This window comes from Scyliorhinus torazame, chromosome 18 (assembly GCF_047496885.1).
Source record: "Scyliorhinus torazame isolate Kashiwa2021f chromosome 18, sScyTor2.1, whole genome shotgun sequence".
NCBI classification, from domain to species: domain Eukaryota; kingdom Metazoa; phylum Chordata; class Chondrichthyes; order Carcharhiniformes; family Scyliorhinidae; genus Scyliorhinus; species Scyliorhinus torazame.
Genome location: NC_092724.1, coordinates 168,464,513 through 168,483,522, shown reverse-complemented (window position 1 = coordinate 168,483,522; position 19,010 = coordinate 168,464,513). Strand labels below are relative to the sequence as shown.

The 19,010-nt window shown below is 52.8% G+C and overlaps 1 protein-coding gene across 1 annotated transcript in view; it reads right to left on the bottom strand.

Moving 5' to 3' along the window:
* The window catches only part of ankfn1a (ankyrin repeat and fibronectin type III domain containing 1a), a 347,506-nt gene that overhangs the window by 150,725 nt on the left and 177,771 nt on the right, over positions 1-19,010 (bottom strand). Inside the window, exons 11-14 of the mRNA XM_072483882.1 lie at positions 17,031-17,128; positions 8,471-8,561; positions 4,751-4,858; positions 990-1,089 (exon numbers count right to left, since the gene is read on the bottom strand). Of these exons, the coding sequence (XP_072339983.1) occupies positions 990-1,089; positions 4,751-4,858; positions 8,471-8,561; positions 17,031-17,128 (397 nt within the window). The remainder of the gene's footprint in view (positions 1-989; positions 1,090-4,750; positions 4,859-8,470; positions 8,562-17,030; positions 17,129-19,010) is intronic.

The following is a 19,010-nucleotide window of genomic DNA, read 5'->3' as shown; positions in this document are numbered from 1 at the left end:
TGGAGGTTGGGGGTTTGGGTTGGGGGATGGGGTTGGGGGTTGGGGTTGGGGGGTTGGGGGTTTGGGGTTTGGCGTATTGGAGGTTGGGGGTTTGGGTTGGGGGATGGGGGTTGGGGGATGGATGTTGGGGGATGGGGGTTGGGGGATGGGAGGTTGGGGTTTTGGGTTGGGGGGTTGGGGTTGGGGGTTTGGGTTGGGGGGTTGGGGGATGGGGGTTGGGGGATGGGGGTTGGGGGATGGGGGTTGGGGGATGGGGGTTGGGGGATGGGGGTTGGGGGATGGGGGTTGGGGGATGGGAGGTTGGGGGTTTGGGTTGGGGGATGGGGGTTGGGGGATGGGAGGTTGGGGGTTTGGGTTGGGGGTTGGGGGGTTGGGGGTTGGGGGTTTGGGTTGGGGGATGGGGGTTGGGGGATGGGAGGTTGGGGGTTGGGGTTGGGGGATGGGGGTTGGGGGTTGGGGATGGGGGTTGGGGGATGGGGGTTGGGGGTTGGGGGTTGGGGATGGGGGTTGGGGGATGGGGGTTGCGGTTGGGGGATGGGGGTTGGGGGTTTGGGGTTGGGGGATGGGGGTTGGGGGATGGGAGGTTGGGGGTTTGGGTTGGGGGGTTGGGGTTGGGGGATGGGGGTTGGGGGATGGGAAGTTGGGGGTTTGGGTTGGGGGTTTGGCGGTTGGGGGTTTGGGGGGTTGGGGTTGGGGGTTGGGGGTTGGGGTTGGGGGTTGGGGGTTGGGGTTGGGGGTTGGGGGTTGGGGTTGGGGGTTTGGGGGGTTGGGGTTGGGGGATGGGGGTTTGGGTTGGGGGTTTGGCGGTTGGGGTTGGGGATGGGGGTTGGGGGTTGGGGGTTGGGGGTTGGGGTTGGGGGTTGGGGTTGGGGGATGGCGGTTGGGGTTTTTGGAGTGAGGGGTTTGGGCTGTCCAGTATTTGTTTCCAGATTTGTATTATTACGAGTTATGCTGTTTATGTTTAACAAATTATATTCTTGAACAGAAACCTTTTCAATGTTTTCACAAACTTGCTCGAGGAATGAAAAAGATGTTTCAGACTTCGAGACACCGACTGCTTTCGGCTCGGAATCTGTCGCTTCACCTTTTCTAGAAGAGCAAAAATAATTGTAAACGCACAGGGCAGAGAGACTGACCAGGTTGACCAGAGACACAGACTGTTGACCAGGTTAACCAGAGACTCAAACTGTTAACCAGAGACTGGCCAGGTTAACTAGAGACTCAAACTGTTAACCAGAGACTGACCAGGTTAACCAGAGACTCAAACTGTTAACCAGAGACTGACCAGGTTAACCAGAGACACAGACTGTTAACCAGTGATTGACCAGGTTAACCAGAGATGCAAACTGTTAACCAGAGACTGACCAGGTTAACCAGAGACACAGACTGTTGACCAGGTTAACCAGAGACTCAAACTGTTAACCAGAGACTGGCCAGGTTAACTAGAGACTCAAACTGTTAACCAGAGACTGACCAGGTTAACCAGAGACTCAAACTGTTAACCAGAGACTGACCAGGTTAACCAGAGACACAGACTGTTAACCAGTGATTGACCAGGTTAACCAGAGATGCAAACTGTTAACCAGAGACTGACCAGGTTAACCAGAGACTCAAACTGTTAATCAGAGACTGACCAGGTTAACCAGAGACTCAAACTGTTAACCAGAGACTGATCAGGTTAACCAGAGACTCAGACTGCTAACCAGAGACTGACCAGGTTAACCATAGACTCAGACTGTTAACCAGACTGACCAGGTTAACCATAGACTCAGACTGTTAACCAGACTGACCAGGTTAACCAGAGACTCAGACTGTAAACCAGAGACTTACCAGGTTAACCAGAGACTCAGACTGTTAACCAGACTGACCAGGTTAACCAGAGACTCAGACTGACCAGGTTAACCAGAGACTGACCAGGTTAACCAGAGACTCAGACTGTTAACCAGAGACTGACCAGGTTAACCAGGGACTCAGACTGTAAACTAGAGACTCAGGCTGTTTACCAGAGACTGACCAGGTTAACCAGGGACTCCGAGTGTTTACCAGAGACTGACCAGGTTAACCAGAGACTCAGACTGTTAACCAGAGACTGTCCAGGTTAACTAGAGACTCAGACTGTTAACCAGAGACTGACCAGGTTAACCAGAGACTCAGAGTGTTAACCAGAGACTGACCAGGTTAACCGGAGACTGACCAGGTTAACCGGACTCCTTAAAATCTCCCTGAACTAGCTGCATTTTCCATTTCTCAAAGAATAAAGGCAGTGTTTCGACTGAGGTTTAAATGATAACGAAGAGAGAGGATTGTGACCATTGTTTTTCGTCCTGATGTGGAGATGCCGGCGTTGGACTGGGGTGGGCACAGTACGAAGTCTTACAACACCCGGTTAAAGTCCAACAGGTTTGTTTCGATGTCACTAGCTTTCGGAGCGCTGCTCCTTCCTCAGGTGAATGAAGAGGTCTGTCCCAGAAACACGTATATAGACAAATTCAAAGATGCCAGACAATGCTTGGAATGCGAGCATTTGCAGGTGATTAAATCTTTACAGATCCATCTCTGGATGTGTGCGTGTGTATGTGTGTGCACGTGCCTGTGTGTATGTGTGTGTCTGTATGTGTGCATGTCTCTGTATGTGTGTCTGTGGGTGCGCGCGTACCTGTGTTTGTGTGTGTGTGTGTGTATGTGTGCATGTCTGTCTGTGTGTGTGTCTGGCTGTCTGTCTGTGTCTGTGTGTGTGTCTGTGCCTGTTTGTGTGTGTCTGTCTGTGTGTGTGTCTGTGTGTGTGTGTGTCTATGTGTGTGTCTGTGGGTGTGTGAGTACCTGTCTGTGTCTGTGTGTGCGTCTGTCTGTGTGTGTGTGTGTGCCTGTCTGTATGTGTGTGTGTGTGTCTGTCTGTCTATCTGTGTGTGTATCTGTCTGTGTGTCTGTGTCTGTGTCTGTCTGTGTCTGTGTGTGTGTGTGTGTGTGTGTGTGTCTGTGTGTGTTTCTGTCTGTGTCTCTGTGTGTGTGTCTGTATGTGTGTGTCTGTATGTGTGTGTCTGTGTGTGTGTGTGTGTGTCTGTCTGAGTGTGTGTGTCTGTCTGAGTGTGTGTGTCTGAGTGTGTGTGTCTGTGTGTGTGTGTCTGTCTGTGTGTGTGTCTGTCTGTGTGTGTGTGTGTCTGTCTGTGTGTGTGTGTCTGTCTGTCTGTGTGTCTGTCTGTGTGTGTGTCTGTCTGTGTGCGCGTCTGTGTGTGCGCGTCTGTGTGTGTGTGTGTCTGAGTGTGTGTGTCTGTGGAGGGTGGGACAGTTGAAGTGGGTAGTAGGTATTAGTTTGTTGTTAACCAGTTGTATTACCGCATAATTCATTATAGACCTTATCAGAAATAATCAGTAATTGTATTTAAATTTACAAACCTGGTGACTGTAATTATTGGGCCGCCAGGGGACAAAGACTTTGGGTATTTTTATTAAAATTATTGATTAATTGACTTGTGTTGTGACTCTGGGGCAGGTGGGGCTGGAATTGAGTGTACACATATGGGGCTGGTTTAGCACAGGGCTAAATAGCTGGCTTTGAAAGCAGACCAAGGCAGGCCAGCAGCATGGTTCAATTCCCGTACCGGCCTCCCCGAACAGGCGCCGGAATGTGGTGACTAGGGGCTTTTCACAGTAACTTCATTTGAAGCCTACTTGTGACAATAAACGATTTTCATTTCATTTCATTTCACTGGCCCAGGGTGGCGTAACAGAAGACATTTTCCGCCTTTCCAGGAATTGTTCCAGAATCTATAGAATTTTGGAAGATGATCACCAATGCATCTATTATCTCCATAGCAACCATCATGTCCGGGCAGGGAGCGTTTCATTGGCACCCACAATACATGATATGAGGTGGGGCCATCCACACTTCCTGTACTCCAGGATCATTCCGAATTTTACCCCAGAATTCTCAGCCAGTGTTCAGTGTTCTAAACGATCTGGAGTGGGGTTTGTCATGTGAGAGTACCTTTAAGAAATGGGTGTTTAGAAATGGGTGTGTATATAAATATCTGTAGCGAGAGTACCTTTAAGAAATGGGTGTTTATTACGACAGTGATGTCAGAGAGTGGGTGGATCTGGGCTGTCTGTCAGCTTTTTACTTTCGCTTTAGGCTGTTTGCTGCAGGGTGTGTTTTAGTTTCGTTTTCAGAGCTGGATAGCTGCAGTCACAGCCAGAAGGTGTATTAGAGTTTCTCTCTGTAACCTAAAGACTGTAAATCGATCTTGGTGATTTAAAATGAATAACAGTAGTGACTTTAACCTGATGTGCTTCTGGTAAAAGGTGTTTTAAGTCTTCTGAATGTTGTTTGGGAAGTTATTAAGGATCACTTAGTGTTGTATTATTTGGGGGGTGTATTTGAATTAATGGTTGCTAAGTTGTTCACTGTATGTTTTAAAAGGTTAACTTGAGTTCATAGAATAAACATTGTTTTGCTTTAAAAAATACTTTTCCATTTCTGCTGTACCACACCTGTAGAGTGGGCCATGTGCGCCCCAGACCACAATCTAGTAAAAGTGGTGGGTCAGGGGAACTCCATGATCCACTTTGGGGTTCTCTAAACCCTGGCCCAGAACAGTTTGAGTTCAGGACCTCCAGTCTCAGAGACGGCAATCCGATCACCCAGCCAAAGGCTCACTCCACTGAGCAACAGAAAGTAAAGAAAAGCTCAGGCTGACCTATTGGGCATTGCATGGAGAATCTGAACCTGCTACTGATACCCACACACACTCACCTTTGGCATTGTAACACTGGTGTTCTGCGCGAACCTGCTTCAAAAGGCATTCCAGCACCTGGATTTGATCTCTGTACCTGGCCTCCCTTCCATCAAACTCTCTCCAATCTCAAAGACAAACACAGAGTAAATACAGGGGACTAAGCAACCTGCTAGCCGCACACAACGTACACAACAAACTGCTGCTGCTCCTCACTCCATCTGCTTCTCACTCACACATTTACTAACAGGCTGGACAATTACAGCAGGTTTGGAAAGTCTGTGCTTCCCATACCTGAGCAAAATATTGTGACATAATCTGAGTGAGGCTATCACATCCAATCCACAACATACATCACAGAAGCCAACGCTTCACTGATCATGAGGAGGAATTGGGGGATTATATTATTATTAGTCTGAATGCAGTAAATGTTTAGATATATTGTATTATGTGTCTGTTGCAGTAATGTTATTGAAAGAACTGAGGTTAAATTATCCAGATTATCTGTCTGCTGAAACTGTGATGAAGGGGTTAACAGCACGGCAGGCTGTGATGTCACTCAAGGGTAGGGGTTGGGTCTGGTTTTTAGTTTTGTTTTCAGCCCTGCCCTGTGGGTTGTTTTAGTTTCATTTTTAAAGTTTTGCTCTGGTTTCTGAGGAAAGGAGATGTGTTTCTCAGACTGACTTCTGAAAGCTTCTCTCCCAAGGACTTTGTGAATAAATCTGTAAGCCGCTGAGTGTTAACTGGATTAATAAGGGGCATTTGGCTGGTGTGTGTGGATTTTGCATCATTGAAAGTATAGAAGTAAATGGGAAAGTCAGCTCAAAGATTATTTTTACTTTTCTGTTTAACTATTAATTGAAAAGCTGTTTTCTCCTTCGGTGTTAATGGGTAAATTCTGAGTTAACAATAAAGTTTGTTTTGGGGACTTCCGGTGTAGGCACGTTGGGAGAAGTCAGGCTTCTCTCAGTGCCCCCCCCCCCGCCGGAGGTCGGATGCTTCGCTATTAGCAGATAAAGGATTTTGTGGGTGTATGTCTTCTGTCATTGAGGAATATGCCGGCGTTGGACTGGGGTGGGCACAGTAAGAAATCTTCCAACACCAGGTTAAAGTCCAACATGTTTGTTTCAAACACTAGCTTTCGGAGCACTGCTCCTTCCTCAGGTTGGACTTTAACCTGGTGTTGTAAGACTTCGTATTGAGGAATGTCAGGTTTAATGGGAACAAGTCTGTCTCGCCCTCCATGCTATGGGAAGTGATTAGAGTGTAGATAATCTCCTATAAGGCACATATGGACAGAACTGTGAGGGTGGAACAGCAGAGACTGGTGGACTCTATGCTTGAGGTGGACCATCGGTACTCGCTTGACCCGACCCCAGAGTTGATAGCGAGCAGAGAGAGGCTGCAGACGCAGTTTGAACTGCTGCCAACAGGGAAGGCAGCAGGCTGGCTGCGGTGTTTGGGATTTTATCAATCTGAGGAGAAGGCCTCTATAAAGAATGTCTTTTAGCCTATCAGCTGAGGGGGCAAGCAGCTTCCTGGGAGATCATGCCGATTGGGGATTGAGTGGCAGTTTAGCTGCGCCCCAGGCAAAGCAAACGTAGCTTTCGAGACATTGAACAAGAATTATTATAGATCAGCGCCCCCCCAGAGGAGAGATCAGACTTGGCCCAATTTTTAGATGGATTGTCATTCCCATTAGTGGAGAGAGAGGGGAGGGAGGAGTTGGAGGTCCTTTAAGTCCCACGGAGATATTGAAAGGTATTGGATCAATGCAAACGGGTAAAGCTCCCGGCCTGATGGGTTCCCCATCGATTCCTAAAAGACGTTTGCAGATCAGTTGACTCCATTAATATTGGACATGTTCAATGATTCTTTGTCCGGAGGTTCATTGCCAGCTATACTTACACAGGCTTTTATTTCTCTTATTCTGAAGAACGACAAGGACCCCACGGAATGTGGGTCATATTGACCAAATCGCTTTTCAACGCAGATACCAAACTTGTGAGCCCAGATGTTGGCGATGCGACTACAGTCCTGTCTCCCAGAGGTGACTGCGGAAGGCCAGACAGGATTTGTCAAGGGTCAGAAATTGTTGGCTGATATACGACGGTTGTTGAATATTGTTCTTTCCCCCTCTCCTGTGCCCGAGTCAGAGGTGACTGTATCCATGGACACCGAGAAAGCGTTTGATAGGGTGGATTGGGGATATCTTTTCAAAATTCTTCGGAGGTTCAGTTTGGGCAAGAAGTTCATTTTGTGTGTAGAGGAGGGGGGGGGGTGGGGTAGTTTTTTTCTCTGGTTGGGACGGTGGGTATTTTGGATCTGATCTATACTGTTGATTGAGTTTCATTTATATTTCTCAATGTATGGTGGAAATATTTTTAAAAAAATATTTTATTCAGGCATTTATAATTTTAACAATGTTAACAGCAAGATATGTAACAGTAACAAAACACAAAATAACCCCTCCCCTCCACCCCCCAACAACCAAACCCCAGCCAACATGAGTTACACAAACAGGACCTCCTTTCCCACCCCTCCACGCTGCCACCTCCGGGAAAACCCCTGCACCGAACCCCTCAAGGCAAACTTAATTTTCTCCAGTCTGAGAAACCCCGCCATGTCGCTAACCCACACCCCGATTTCGGGGCTCCGGGTCCCTACATCCTAGTAAGATCCGTCTCTTGGCCACCAGGGAGGCAAGGACCAGGACGTCGGCCTCTCGCACCCCCTGGTCTCCGGGTCTTCCGCCACGCCGAAGGTCAGCACCTCTGGACTCGGCGCCACCCTCACCTTCAAAACATCTGGCATGATGTCAGCAAACCTGTCAGAAACCCCTCAGCCTCGTAGACGCCCAGAACATATGGACATGGTTCGCAGGACCCGCCGCACAGCGGCCACCCCCTCAAAAAACCTACTCGTCCGGCCACAGTCACGTGTGCCCTGTGGACCACCTTAAACTGGATCAGGCTGAGCCTGGCGCACGTGAGGGCGCATTAACTCTCCTCAGGGCTTCCTCCCATAACCCGGCCTCCAACCTACCACCCAGCTCTTCTTCCCACTTTCTCGTCACCTCCCCCATTGGGGCTCCATCCCACTCCATCAGCTCCTTACAAATCTCAGAAACCTTCCCCTCCCCCACTCTCGACACCACCTTATCCTGTAGCCCCTAGGACGGCAGACACGGGAAGGTGGAAACCTGCCTCCGCACAAAGTCCTTCCCCTGCAGGTACCGGAACCCATTCCCTCCGGCAACTCAAACTCCTCCTCCAGCTCCTCCAAGCTTGGGAAGCCCTCATCAATAACAAGATCCCTGCATCTCTCGATCCCTGCCCGTTGCCACCTCCGGAAGCCCCCATCCAGCCCCTCCCCCCGGCGCACACTGGTGGTTGCCGCATATCGGTGCCCACACAATCGCCCACACCAACCCTATGTGCTGCCGCCACTGTCCCCACACCCTCAGGGCTGCCATCGCCACCGGGCTTGTGGAGTACCTGGCCTGTGAGAGTCCTAAACTCGTGCCCCTACATGAGGCCGCCTCCACCCCCTCCCACACGGACCCCTCCCCCACAACCCACTTCCTGACCATCGCTATATTCGCTGCCCAGTAATAATTAATAAAGTTCGGAAGGGCCAGCCCCCCCGCTCCAGGAACACCTTCATGTGGAAATATTTTTAACCGTATGAAAGATCTAATTTTGCAGAACATCAGAAGGAACTTTGCTTTTTGTACTCACTGGATGGAATGGCGAATGCCGGACAGGCAGTCCGTGGCAGACCCCAGCCCTTCATATTGGCTGCTGACACCCGCACATAGCAAGGTCGACCCTGGCGTGAGATTAAAAGGATTTGATTAAAACCTGACAGCATGTCCCCTCTCCTGTATCACCGAGCCAGTTATCTCCTTCCACAATGCCTTTCCAACCCCCTCATTGATCAGTCCTCCCTGTAACACCACATTGTGCAGTTTGAGAGTTTAAGGTCTCCTGTTGCCTGTGTCGAAGTATTTACATTGTGTATTTATGTTTGACTTTGTTTCTTTCTCTTGTCCGGACTGATCTGTCTGGACTGTACGCAGAACGATACTTTTCCCTGTCCCTCGGCACACGTGACAATAAACCAGATCCAAATCCAATCCGCTCACTTACATTACGTTTTATGAGTTATATTAAGATAAGACCATTAGGGCAGAAGATGTAGGAGCAGAAGGAGGCCATTCGGCCCATCGAGTGTGCTTCCCCACTCAATAAGATCGTGGCTGCTCTGATTAAATCCTCACTCCACTTTCCCACCTTATCCCCATAACCCCCAATTCCCTCACTGAATACAAATCAGTCTGTCTCAGCCTTGAACATGCTTAACGCCCCAGCCTCTACAGCTCTCTGCGGTAAAGAATTCCACAGATTCACTCACCTCTAAGAGAAGAAATTCCTCCTCATCTCTGTGTGAAATGGGTGACCCCTCACTCTGAGATTCTGCCTTCTGGTCCCAGACTCTCCCCCAAGGGGAAACATCCTCTCAGCATCGACCCCGTCAAACCACCTGAGAATCCGATCTGCCTCAATAAGGTCGCCTCTCATTCTTCTAAACTCCAATGAGTACAGACCCAAACTACTCAACCTCTCCTCATAAGAAAATCCCTCCATACCCGGATCAACCGAGTCAGCCTTCCCTGGACGGCCTCCAATGCCGGTATATCTTTCCTTAGATACAGGGATTAAAACTGTTCACAGTATTCCAGGTGTGGCCTTGTATAGTTTTGGCAGGATGTTCCAAAGAGCCCAGGGGCGCTGGGCTCGCTGCCCCAGTGAACAAAGAACAAAGAAATGTACAGCACAGGAACAGGCCCTTCGGCCCTCCAAGCCCGTGCCGACCATGCTGCCCGACTGAACTACAATCTTCTACACTTCCTGGGTCCGTATCCCTCTATTCCCATCCTATTCATGTATTTGTCACGATGCCCCTTAAATGTCACTATCGTCCCTGCTTCCACCACCTCCTCCGGCAGCGAGTTCCAGGCACCCACTACTCTCTGTGTAAAAAACTTGCCTCGTACATCTACTCTAAACCTTGCCCCTCTCACCTTAAACCTATGCCCCCTAGTAATTGACCCCTCTACCCTGGGGAAAAGCCTCTGACTTTCCGCTCTGTCTATGCCCCTCATAATTTTGTAGACCTCTATCAGGCCTCCCCTCAACCTCCTTCGTTCCAGTGAGATCAAACCGAGTTTATTCAACCGCTCCTCATAGCTAATGCCCTCCATACCAGGCAACATTCTGGTAAATCTCTTCTGCACCCTCTCTAAAGCCTCCACATCCTTCTGGTAGTGTGGCGACCAGAATTGAACACTATACTCCAAGTGTGGCCTAACTAAGGTTCTATACAGCTGCAACATGACTTGCCAATTCTTATACTCAATGCCCCGGCCAATGAAGGCAAGCATGCCGTATGCCTTCTTGACTACCTTCTCCACCTGTGTTGCCCCTTTCAATGACCTGTGGACCTGTACTCCTAGATCTCTTTGACTTTCAATACTCTTGAGGGTTCTACCATTCACTGTATATTCCCTACCTGCATTAGACCTTCCAAAATGCATTACCTCACATTTGTCCGGATTAAACTCCATCTGCCATCTCTCCGCCCAAGTCTCCAAACAATCTAAATCCTGCTGTATCCTCTGACAGTCCTCATCGCTATCCGCAATTCCACCAACCTTTGTGTCGTCTGCAAACTTACTAATCAGACCAGTTGCATTTTCCTCCAAATCATTTATATATACTACAAACAGCAACGGTCCCAGCACTGATCTCTGTGGAACACCACTGGTCACAGCCCTCCAATTAGAAAAGCATCCTTCCATTGCTACTCTCTGCCTTCTATGACCTAGCCAGTTCTGTATCCACCTTGCCAGCTCACCCCTGATCCCGTGTGACTTCACCTTTTGTACTAGTCTACCATGAGGGACCTTGTCAAAGGCCTTACTGAAGTCCATATAGACAACATCCACTGCCCTACCTGCATCAATCATCTTAGTGACCTCCTCGAAAAACTCTATCAGGTTAGTGAGACACGACCTCCCCTTCACAAAACCATGCTGCCTCGGTTGTGGAGGGGGGACCATCGGCTGTGGGGGGGGGGCGACGACCCTCCACAGGGGTGGGCCACCATGGTTGGGTGGGGGGATCCACTGTGGGGGCAACCAGGGGGCAACTGCTCATGGCACCACCATGCGAATCCCTGGATCGTGTGTACCCATTCCGGGGCAACACGTGTCCCTGCCCATCTGCTCCACCCAGCACACATAACCCCGCCGACTGCCAAGACCTCTGGCTGTGCGGCTGAAGACTATTACTGATAGGGACTGTTACTGATAGGGACTGTTACTGATAGGGGCTGTTACTGATAGGGACTGTTACTGATAGGGACTGTTACTGCTAGGGACTGTTACTGATGGGGACTGTTGCTGATGGGGACTGTTGCTGATGGGGACTGTTGCTGATGGGGACTGTTGCTGATAGGGACTGTTACTGATAGGGACTGTTACTGATGGGGACTGTTGCTGATGGGGACTGTTGCTGATGGGGACTGTTGCTGATGGGGACTGTTACTGATGGGGGCTGTTACTGATGGGGGCTGTTACTGATAGGGACTGTTACTGATGGGGACTGTTACTGATAGGGACTGTTACTGATAGGGGCTGTTACTGATACGGGCTGTTACTGATACGGGCTGTTACTGATAGGGACTGTTACTGATAGGGACTGTTACTGATAGGGACTGTTACTGATAGGGACTGTTACTGATAGGGGCTGTTACTGATAGGGGCTGTTACTGATACGGGCTGTTACTGATAGGGACTGTAACTGATAGGGACTGTTACTGATAGGGACTGTTACTGATAGGGACTGTTACTGATAGGGACTGTTACTGATAGGGGCTGTTGCTGATAGGGGCTGTTGCTGATAGGGACTGTTACTGATAGGGACTGTTACTGATAGGGACTGTTGCTGATAGGGACTGTTACTGATAGGGACTGTTGCTGATGGGGCTGTTACTGATAGGGGCTGTTACTGATAGGGACTGTTACTGATAGGGACTGTTGCTGATGGGGACTGTTACTGATAGGGACTGTTACTGATAGGGACTGTTACTGATAGGGACTGTTACTGATAGGGACTGTTACTGATGGGCAATTTTCAATCATGGTTTTCTTTTTGACATTTAGAGTACCAATTATTTTTTTTCCAATGAAGGGGCAATTTAGCGTGGCCTATCTACCTAACCTGCACATCTCTGGGTTTTGGGGGTGAAACCCACGCAGACATGGAGTTAGTCATGGTTAAGTGAGCACTTCACACATCCCGAGTGGATTCCCGTGGGTGGACAGGGCTATGTAGCGTGTGGGAGTCACTGCCCAGCATCCCAATCAGACCCTGATGCCTGCCCACTGCGGGAGGCAACACCCCAACACCCAGGGGTTGGGACACAGCTCCGGGGCCATGTCCACGGCCGGAGGGTGGGTGGGTGCCATGGGGAGGGGACCAGCGCCCGGTCCAGGTGACTTTATTAGCGGGTGTCCGGGGTCTGGTGAGGGTGAGCCCACTGTGGCCGGGTGTGCGTGGGCAGGGCATTCCAGATGTGGGCATGTGGGGGGTTATCAATGGGGAAATGGAGGGTCCTGGGGTGGGAGCCTCCGCTGTTTGCTTGTCTAACCCGTCTCCCACTGCCTTACAGATATTGAATGCTATGGCAGGGATATTAGACGCAGAACTTGCCCTCACGGTGCTGTTGCCAGGCCAGGCGGCCAGACGCCGGAGACAGCAGCGTCTGCAGATGCTCGAGGCAGCGGCCCATGTGCCGGACCCGCCCCACACCCTGAGAACCCGGCTGCCCATCAGGCCAGGGAGGGGCCCAGAGGGGAGTCCCGCGACGGCCCAGGGTGTACAGGCATCACTGGTCCTTTGAACAGATGACAGACAGCATGTGCCGCAGGAGGCTCCGCCTCAACAAGGAGACGGAGCGGCACCTGCTCCATTTCCTCGCGGACTTGGCACCATGTGGAGGAGGAGGACGCCGCTCCCGGTGGGCGCAGGGTCACTGTGGCCATGAACATTCACACCTCGGTACACCAGGGGTCAAGCGGGAACCTGCGTGGCCTCTCACAGCCCACAGGAACATCCGACAGGTCCCGGATGCCCCGGGTGGAAAACGACATCGTCTTTGACAGGACCAAGCCCAGCAAGATGCCCGGGCAGCAGACTTCTCTGCCATCGCGGGGATGCCCCGGGTCCAGGTCGTAATAGATGCCACTTTAACAGGAAGGGGTTCCACTCCCTGTACACCCGGCTCGTGTGTGACCACCACATGAAGATCACCCACGTGCCTGCTTCCCGGGGAATGTGCCCAGCAGCTACAGCCTGGGGCAGTCAGATATCTCTGGCCTCTTCGAGGATCACCCAGGATGGGCGGCTGGCTCTTGGGGGATAAGGGGTATCCGCAGGGGACCTGGCTAATGACGCCAGTACAGAGGCCGGAGACAGAAGTGGAGTCCCGGTGCAACGAGGCCCATGTGGCTACTCGGACTGTGGTTGAGCGGAGCATCGGACTGCTCACAATGCGGTTCCGATGCCTCGACCACTCCAATGGTGCCCTCCAGTACACCTCTCGGAGGGTCACCCGCTTCGTGGTGGTCTGCTGTGTCCTTCACAACCTCGCACAGCAGCGGAGCAACGAGATGGAGGTTGGTGAGGGGGAACATGTGCCACCTACAAGGATGAGGATGAAGATGATGTGGTGGCGCTGGAGTAGCAGGGGCTGGAGAATGAGGCCGGGGAGGAACCTGAGGCCCAGCTGGAGGCTGCAGGATAGGCGGCAGCGGCGAGGGTCCAGCAAGCCTGGAGAGCCAGGGAGGCCTGGTCCGTCACCTCCACTCCCAGGGTCATCGCTCCAGGGTGCTGGGACTGTGTCGGCACCGTCAGCGGGTCACTATCGGGAGCAGGGGGGGTTGATGATAACCCGCAGAGAGCTGAGTGCCACAGACTGACCCCTGCCTGTCTACTGAGTGCTCGCTCACACCCATCACCTTAACCAGCGTGCCCGGGAAGGGGGGAGGGCTGGGGGGCCTGGAGAGATGGGCCAAGGGTTCAGAGGACGATCCGCATTGCGGAAGAAAGTGACAGAGGCGTCATACTGGTTGTGCTTAAGGGTGTTAATTGTGTGTAAAAATTCCCCGCTCTCCCATTGGTGCCTCCCCCTCCATCCCACTCCACCCCCCACCTCCCTCATCCCCTACCTACCCCCACCCAGCCTTCGCCCATCCCCCCTTCCCTGGTGCTCTCAGTGAGCCTCGCTGTCCCTTCGTAGCTCTACCGCTGAGGGTAGGGTAGCCAGCTGCTTACCTTGTCCCGTGGTCTTCGATGCCCCTGGCGGGCGTCCTCTGGGGTCTCTGGGGCCAGAGGGCCCCGGCTCACTTGTCGGTGCAACACGCACAGCCGTGCCGCCCTGTCCCGTGTGCTGACTGCGAGAAGCGGCCTCATCAGAGGGGTGGAACTCGGGGGAGCTGGTTACCACCGTCGCTGCCCCATGAGACAGGTCCGGGTTGGCACCCATGCCCGCTCCTCCCGGTCGGTGCCCACAGGGCCCCGGGTTCACCTTGGGCTGGAGGGGCAGCTGGTTCGAGCCATAAGACCATAAGACATAGGAGCGGAAGTAAGGCCATTCGGCCCATCGAGTCCACTCCACCATTCAATCATGGCTGATTTCAACTCCATTTACCCGCTCTCTCTCCATAGCCCTTAATTCCTCGAGAAATCAAGAATTTATCAACTTCTGTCTTAAAGACACTCAACGTCCCGGCCTCCACCGCCCTCTGTGGCAATGAATTCCACAGACCCACCACTCTCTGGCTGAAGAAATTTCTCCTCATCTCTGTTCTAAAGTGACTCCCTTTATTCTAAGGCTGTGCCCCCGGGTCCTAGTCTCCCCTGCTAATGGAAACAACTTCCCTACAGCCACCCTATCTAAGCCATTCATTATCTTGTAAGTTTCTATTAGATCTCCCCTCAACTTCCTAAACTCCAATGAATATAATCCCAGGATCCTCAGACGTTCATCGTATGTTAGGCCTACCATTCCTGGGATCATCCGTGTGAATCTCCGCTGGACCCGCTCCAGTGACAGTATGTCCTTCCTGAGGTGTGGGGCCCACAATTGCTCACAGTATTCTAAATGGGGCCTAACTAATGCTTTATAAAGCTTCAGAAGTACATCCCTGCTTTTATATTCCAAGCCTCTTGAGATAAATGACAACATTGCATTTGCTTTCTTAATTACGGACTCAACCTGCAAGTTTACCTTTAGAGAATCCTGGACTAGGACTCCCAAGTCCCTTTGCACTTCAGCATTATGAATTTTGTCACCGTTTAGAAAATAGTCCATGCCTTTATTCTTTTTTCCAAAGTGCAAGACCTCGCACTTGCCCACGTTGAATTTCATCAGCCATTTCTTAGACCACTCTCCTAAACTGTCTGAATCTTTCTGCAGCCTCCCCACCTCCTCAATACTCCCTGCCCCTCCACCTATCTTTGTATCATCGGCAAACTTAGCCAGAATGCCCCCAGTCCCGTCATCTAGATCGTTAATATATAAAGAGAACAGCTGTGGCCCCAACACTGAACCCTGCGGGACACCACTCGTCACCGGTTGCCATTCCGAAAAAGAACCTTTTATCCCAACTCTCTGCCTTCTGCCTGACAGCCAATCGTCAATCCATGTTAGTACCTTGCCTCGAATACCATGGGCCCTTATCAAAGGCCTTTTGGAAGTCAAGATAGATTATCATAGATTATCATAGAATTTACAGTGCAGAAGGAGGCCATTCGGCCCATCGAGTCTGCACCGGCTCTTGGAAAGAGCACCCTACCCAAGGTCAACACCGCCACCCTATCCCCATAACCCAGTAACCCCACCCAACACTAAGGGCAATTTTGGACACTAAGGGCAATTTATCATGGCCAATCCACCTAACCCGCACATCTTTGGACTGTGGGAGGAAACCGGAGCACCCGGAGGAAACCCACGCACACACGGGGAGGATGTGCAGACTCCGCACAGACAGTGACCCAAGCCAGAATTGAACCTGGGACCCTGGAGCTGTGAAGCAATTGTGCTATCCACAAGGCTACTGTGCTGCAATGGATAACATCCATTGGCTCTCCTTGGTCTAACCTATTTGTTATCTCTTCAAAGAACTCTAACAGGTTTGTCAGGCACGACCTCTCCTTACTAAATCCATGCTGACTTGTCCTAATCCGACCCTGCACTACCAAGAATTTGGAAATCTCATCCTTAACGATGGATTCTAGAATCTTGCCAACAACCGAGGTTAGGCTAATTGGCCTATAATTTTCCATCTTTTTCCTTGTTCCCTTCTTGAACAGGGGGGTTACAACAGCGATTTTCCAATCCTCTGGGACTTTCCCTGACTCCAGTGACTTTTGAAAGATCATAACTAACGCCTCCACTATTTCTTCAGCTATCTCCTTTAGAACTCTAGGATGTAGCCCATCTGGGCCCGGAGATTTATCAATTTTTAGACCTCTTAGTTTCTCTAGCACTTTCTCCTTTGTGATGGATACCATATTCAACTCTGCCCCCTGACTCTCCGGAATTGGTGGGATATTACTCATGTCTTCTACTGTGAAGACTGACGCAAAGTACTTATTTAGTTCCTCAGCTATTTCCTTGTCTCCTTGTGGTGGCCAGAGAGGGGGAGCGGGGGGGGGGGGGGGGACGACACTGTCGGTTGCCTGGGTTCACCCCCCCCCTCACAAGCGGCCGTCCCCGCCTCCGTTGTCCCAGAGATCTGATGGGACCGTGTGATGGAATGGCCAGCTCGAATGCAGCGATCACCCAGCCGGATGTTGGAAAGTGCTGCCGTGGACAGGAGTCAGACGTTGGCAGATGATGTGGAGCACGGAGCTCATCGCAGAGCGGGTTGTCATCGTTCTCCATCCCGTGGACTAGACCCACTCTTACTGCCCACCCAGCTGTGATTTGGGCATCGGAACCTATTCTCTGGCCAATCGTGTTTCGCGATTTCGGCGTGAGCCAACGAAGAATCTCGCCAATCTCTTCACCAATGCACAGAATTAGCAATCTGCTCCAAATTCCCCAAGGTACCCACTCGGACTGTGTCTCACTCAGGTGATGTCTCTCCCTCTGCTGTGTGTCCACTTACTGAGGAGAATATATGAAGTAAAATGAGTTATATTAATGTAGTTATATGATTATATTTACCGTAATGAGACCTGAGATGGTATATGTCAGCGAGCTGAGACCCTCCAGCTTGGTCTCTCCACATTGTGCTGAGAAGTCCATCAAACCGCTCCATTCGACTAGGACAACAGGAAAAATAGACATTCTTTCAATAACATAGTTAAAATATTTGATGAGATATCAGCTGCTGTGCCCGCAACACATCGGTGTGTCTGTCCCACAGCCCAGAGCCCCTCCCTGTGTCCCACAGCCCAGAGCCCCTCCCTGTGTCCCACAGCCCAGAGCCCCTCCCTGTGTCCCACAGCCCAGAGCCCCTCCCTGTGTCCCACAGCCCAGAGCCCCTCCCTGTGTCCCACAGCCCAGAGCCCCTCCCTGTGTCCCACAGCCCAGAGCCCCTCCCTGTGTCCCACAGCCCAGAGCCCCTCCCTGTGTCCCACAGCCCAGAGCCCCTCCCTGTGTCCCACAGCCCAGAGCCCCTCCCTGTGTCCAACAGCCCAGAGCCCCTCCGTGTCCCACAGCCCAGAGCCCCTCCCTGTGTCCCACAGCCCAGAGCCCCTCCCTGTGTCCCACAGCCCAGAGCCCCTCCCTGTGTCTCACAGCCCAGAGCCCCTCCCTGTGTCCCACAGCCCAGAGCCCCATCCTGTGTCCCACAGCCCAGAGCCCCTCCCTGTGTCCCACAACCCAGAGCCCCTCCCTGTGTCCCACAGCCCAGAGCCCCTCCGTGTCCCGCAGCCCAGAGCCCCTCCCTGTGTCCCACAGCCCAGAGCCCCTCCCTGTGTCCCACAACCCAGAGCCCCTCCCTGTGTCCCACAGCCCAGAGCCCCACCGTGTCCCGCAGCCCAGAGCCCCTCCCTGTGTCCCACAGCCCAGAGCCCCTCCCTGTGTCCCACAGCCCAGAGCCCCTCCCTGTGTCCCACAGCCCAGAGCCCCTCCCTGTGTCCCACAGCCCAGAGCCCCTCCCTGTGTCCCACAGCCCAGAGCCCCTCCCTGTGTCCCACAGCCCAGAGCCCCTCCCTGTGTCCCACAGCCCAGAGCCCCTCCCTGTGTCCCACAGCCCAGAGCCCCTCCCTGTGTCCCACAGCCCAGAGCCCCTCCCTGTGTCCCACAGCCCAGAGCCCCTCCCTGTGTCCCACAGCCCAGAGCCCCTCCCTGTGTCCCACAGCCCAGAGCCCCTCCCTGTGTCTCAGAGCCCAGAGCCCCTCCCTGTGTCCCACAGCCCAGAGCCCCTCCCTGTGTCCCACAGCCCAGAGCCCCATCCTGTGTCTCACAGCCCAGAGCCCCTCCCTGTGTCCCACAGCCCAGAGCCCCTCCGTGTCCCACAGCCCAGAGCCCCATCCTGTGTCTCACAGCCCAGAGCCCCTCCCTGTGTCCCACAGCCCAGAGCCCCTCCCTGTGTCCCACAGCCCAGAGCCCCTCCCTGTGTCCCACAGCCCAGAGCCCCACCGTGTCCCACAGCCCAGAGCCCCTCCCTGTGTCCCACAGCCCAGAGCCCCTCCCTGTGTCCCACAGCCCAGAGCCCCTCCCTGTGTCCCACAGCCCAGAGCCCCACCGTGTCCCACAGCCCAGAGCCCCTCCCTGTGTCCCACAGCCCAGAGCCCCACCGTGTCCCACAGCCCAGAGCCCCTCCCTGTGTCCCACAGCCCAGAGCCCCTCCCTGTGTCCCACAGCCCAGAGCCCCTCCCTGTGTCCCAGAGCCCAGAGCCCCTCCCTGTGTCCCGCAGCCCAGAGCCCCTCCCTGTGTCCCACAGCCCAGAGCCCCTCCCTGTCCCACAGCCCAGAGCCCCTCCCTGTGTCCCACAGCCCAGAGCCCCTCCCTGTGTCTCAGAGCCCAGAGCCCCTCCCTGTGTCCCACAGCCCAGAGCCCCTCCCTGTGTCCCACAGCCCAGAGCCCCTCCCTGTGTCCCACAGCCCAGAGCCCCTCCCTGTGTCCCACAGCCCAGAGCCCCTCCCTGTGTCCCACAGCCCAGAGCCCCTCCCTGTCCCACAGCCCAGAGCCCCTCC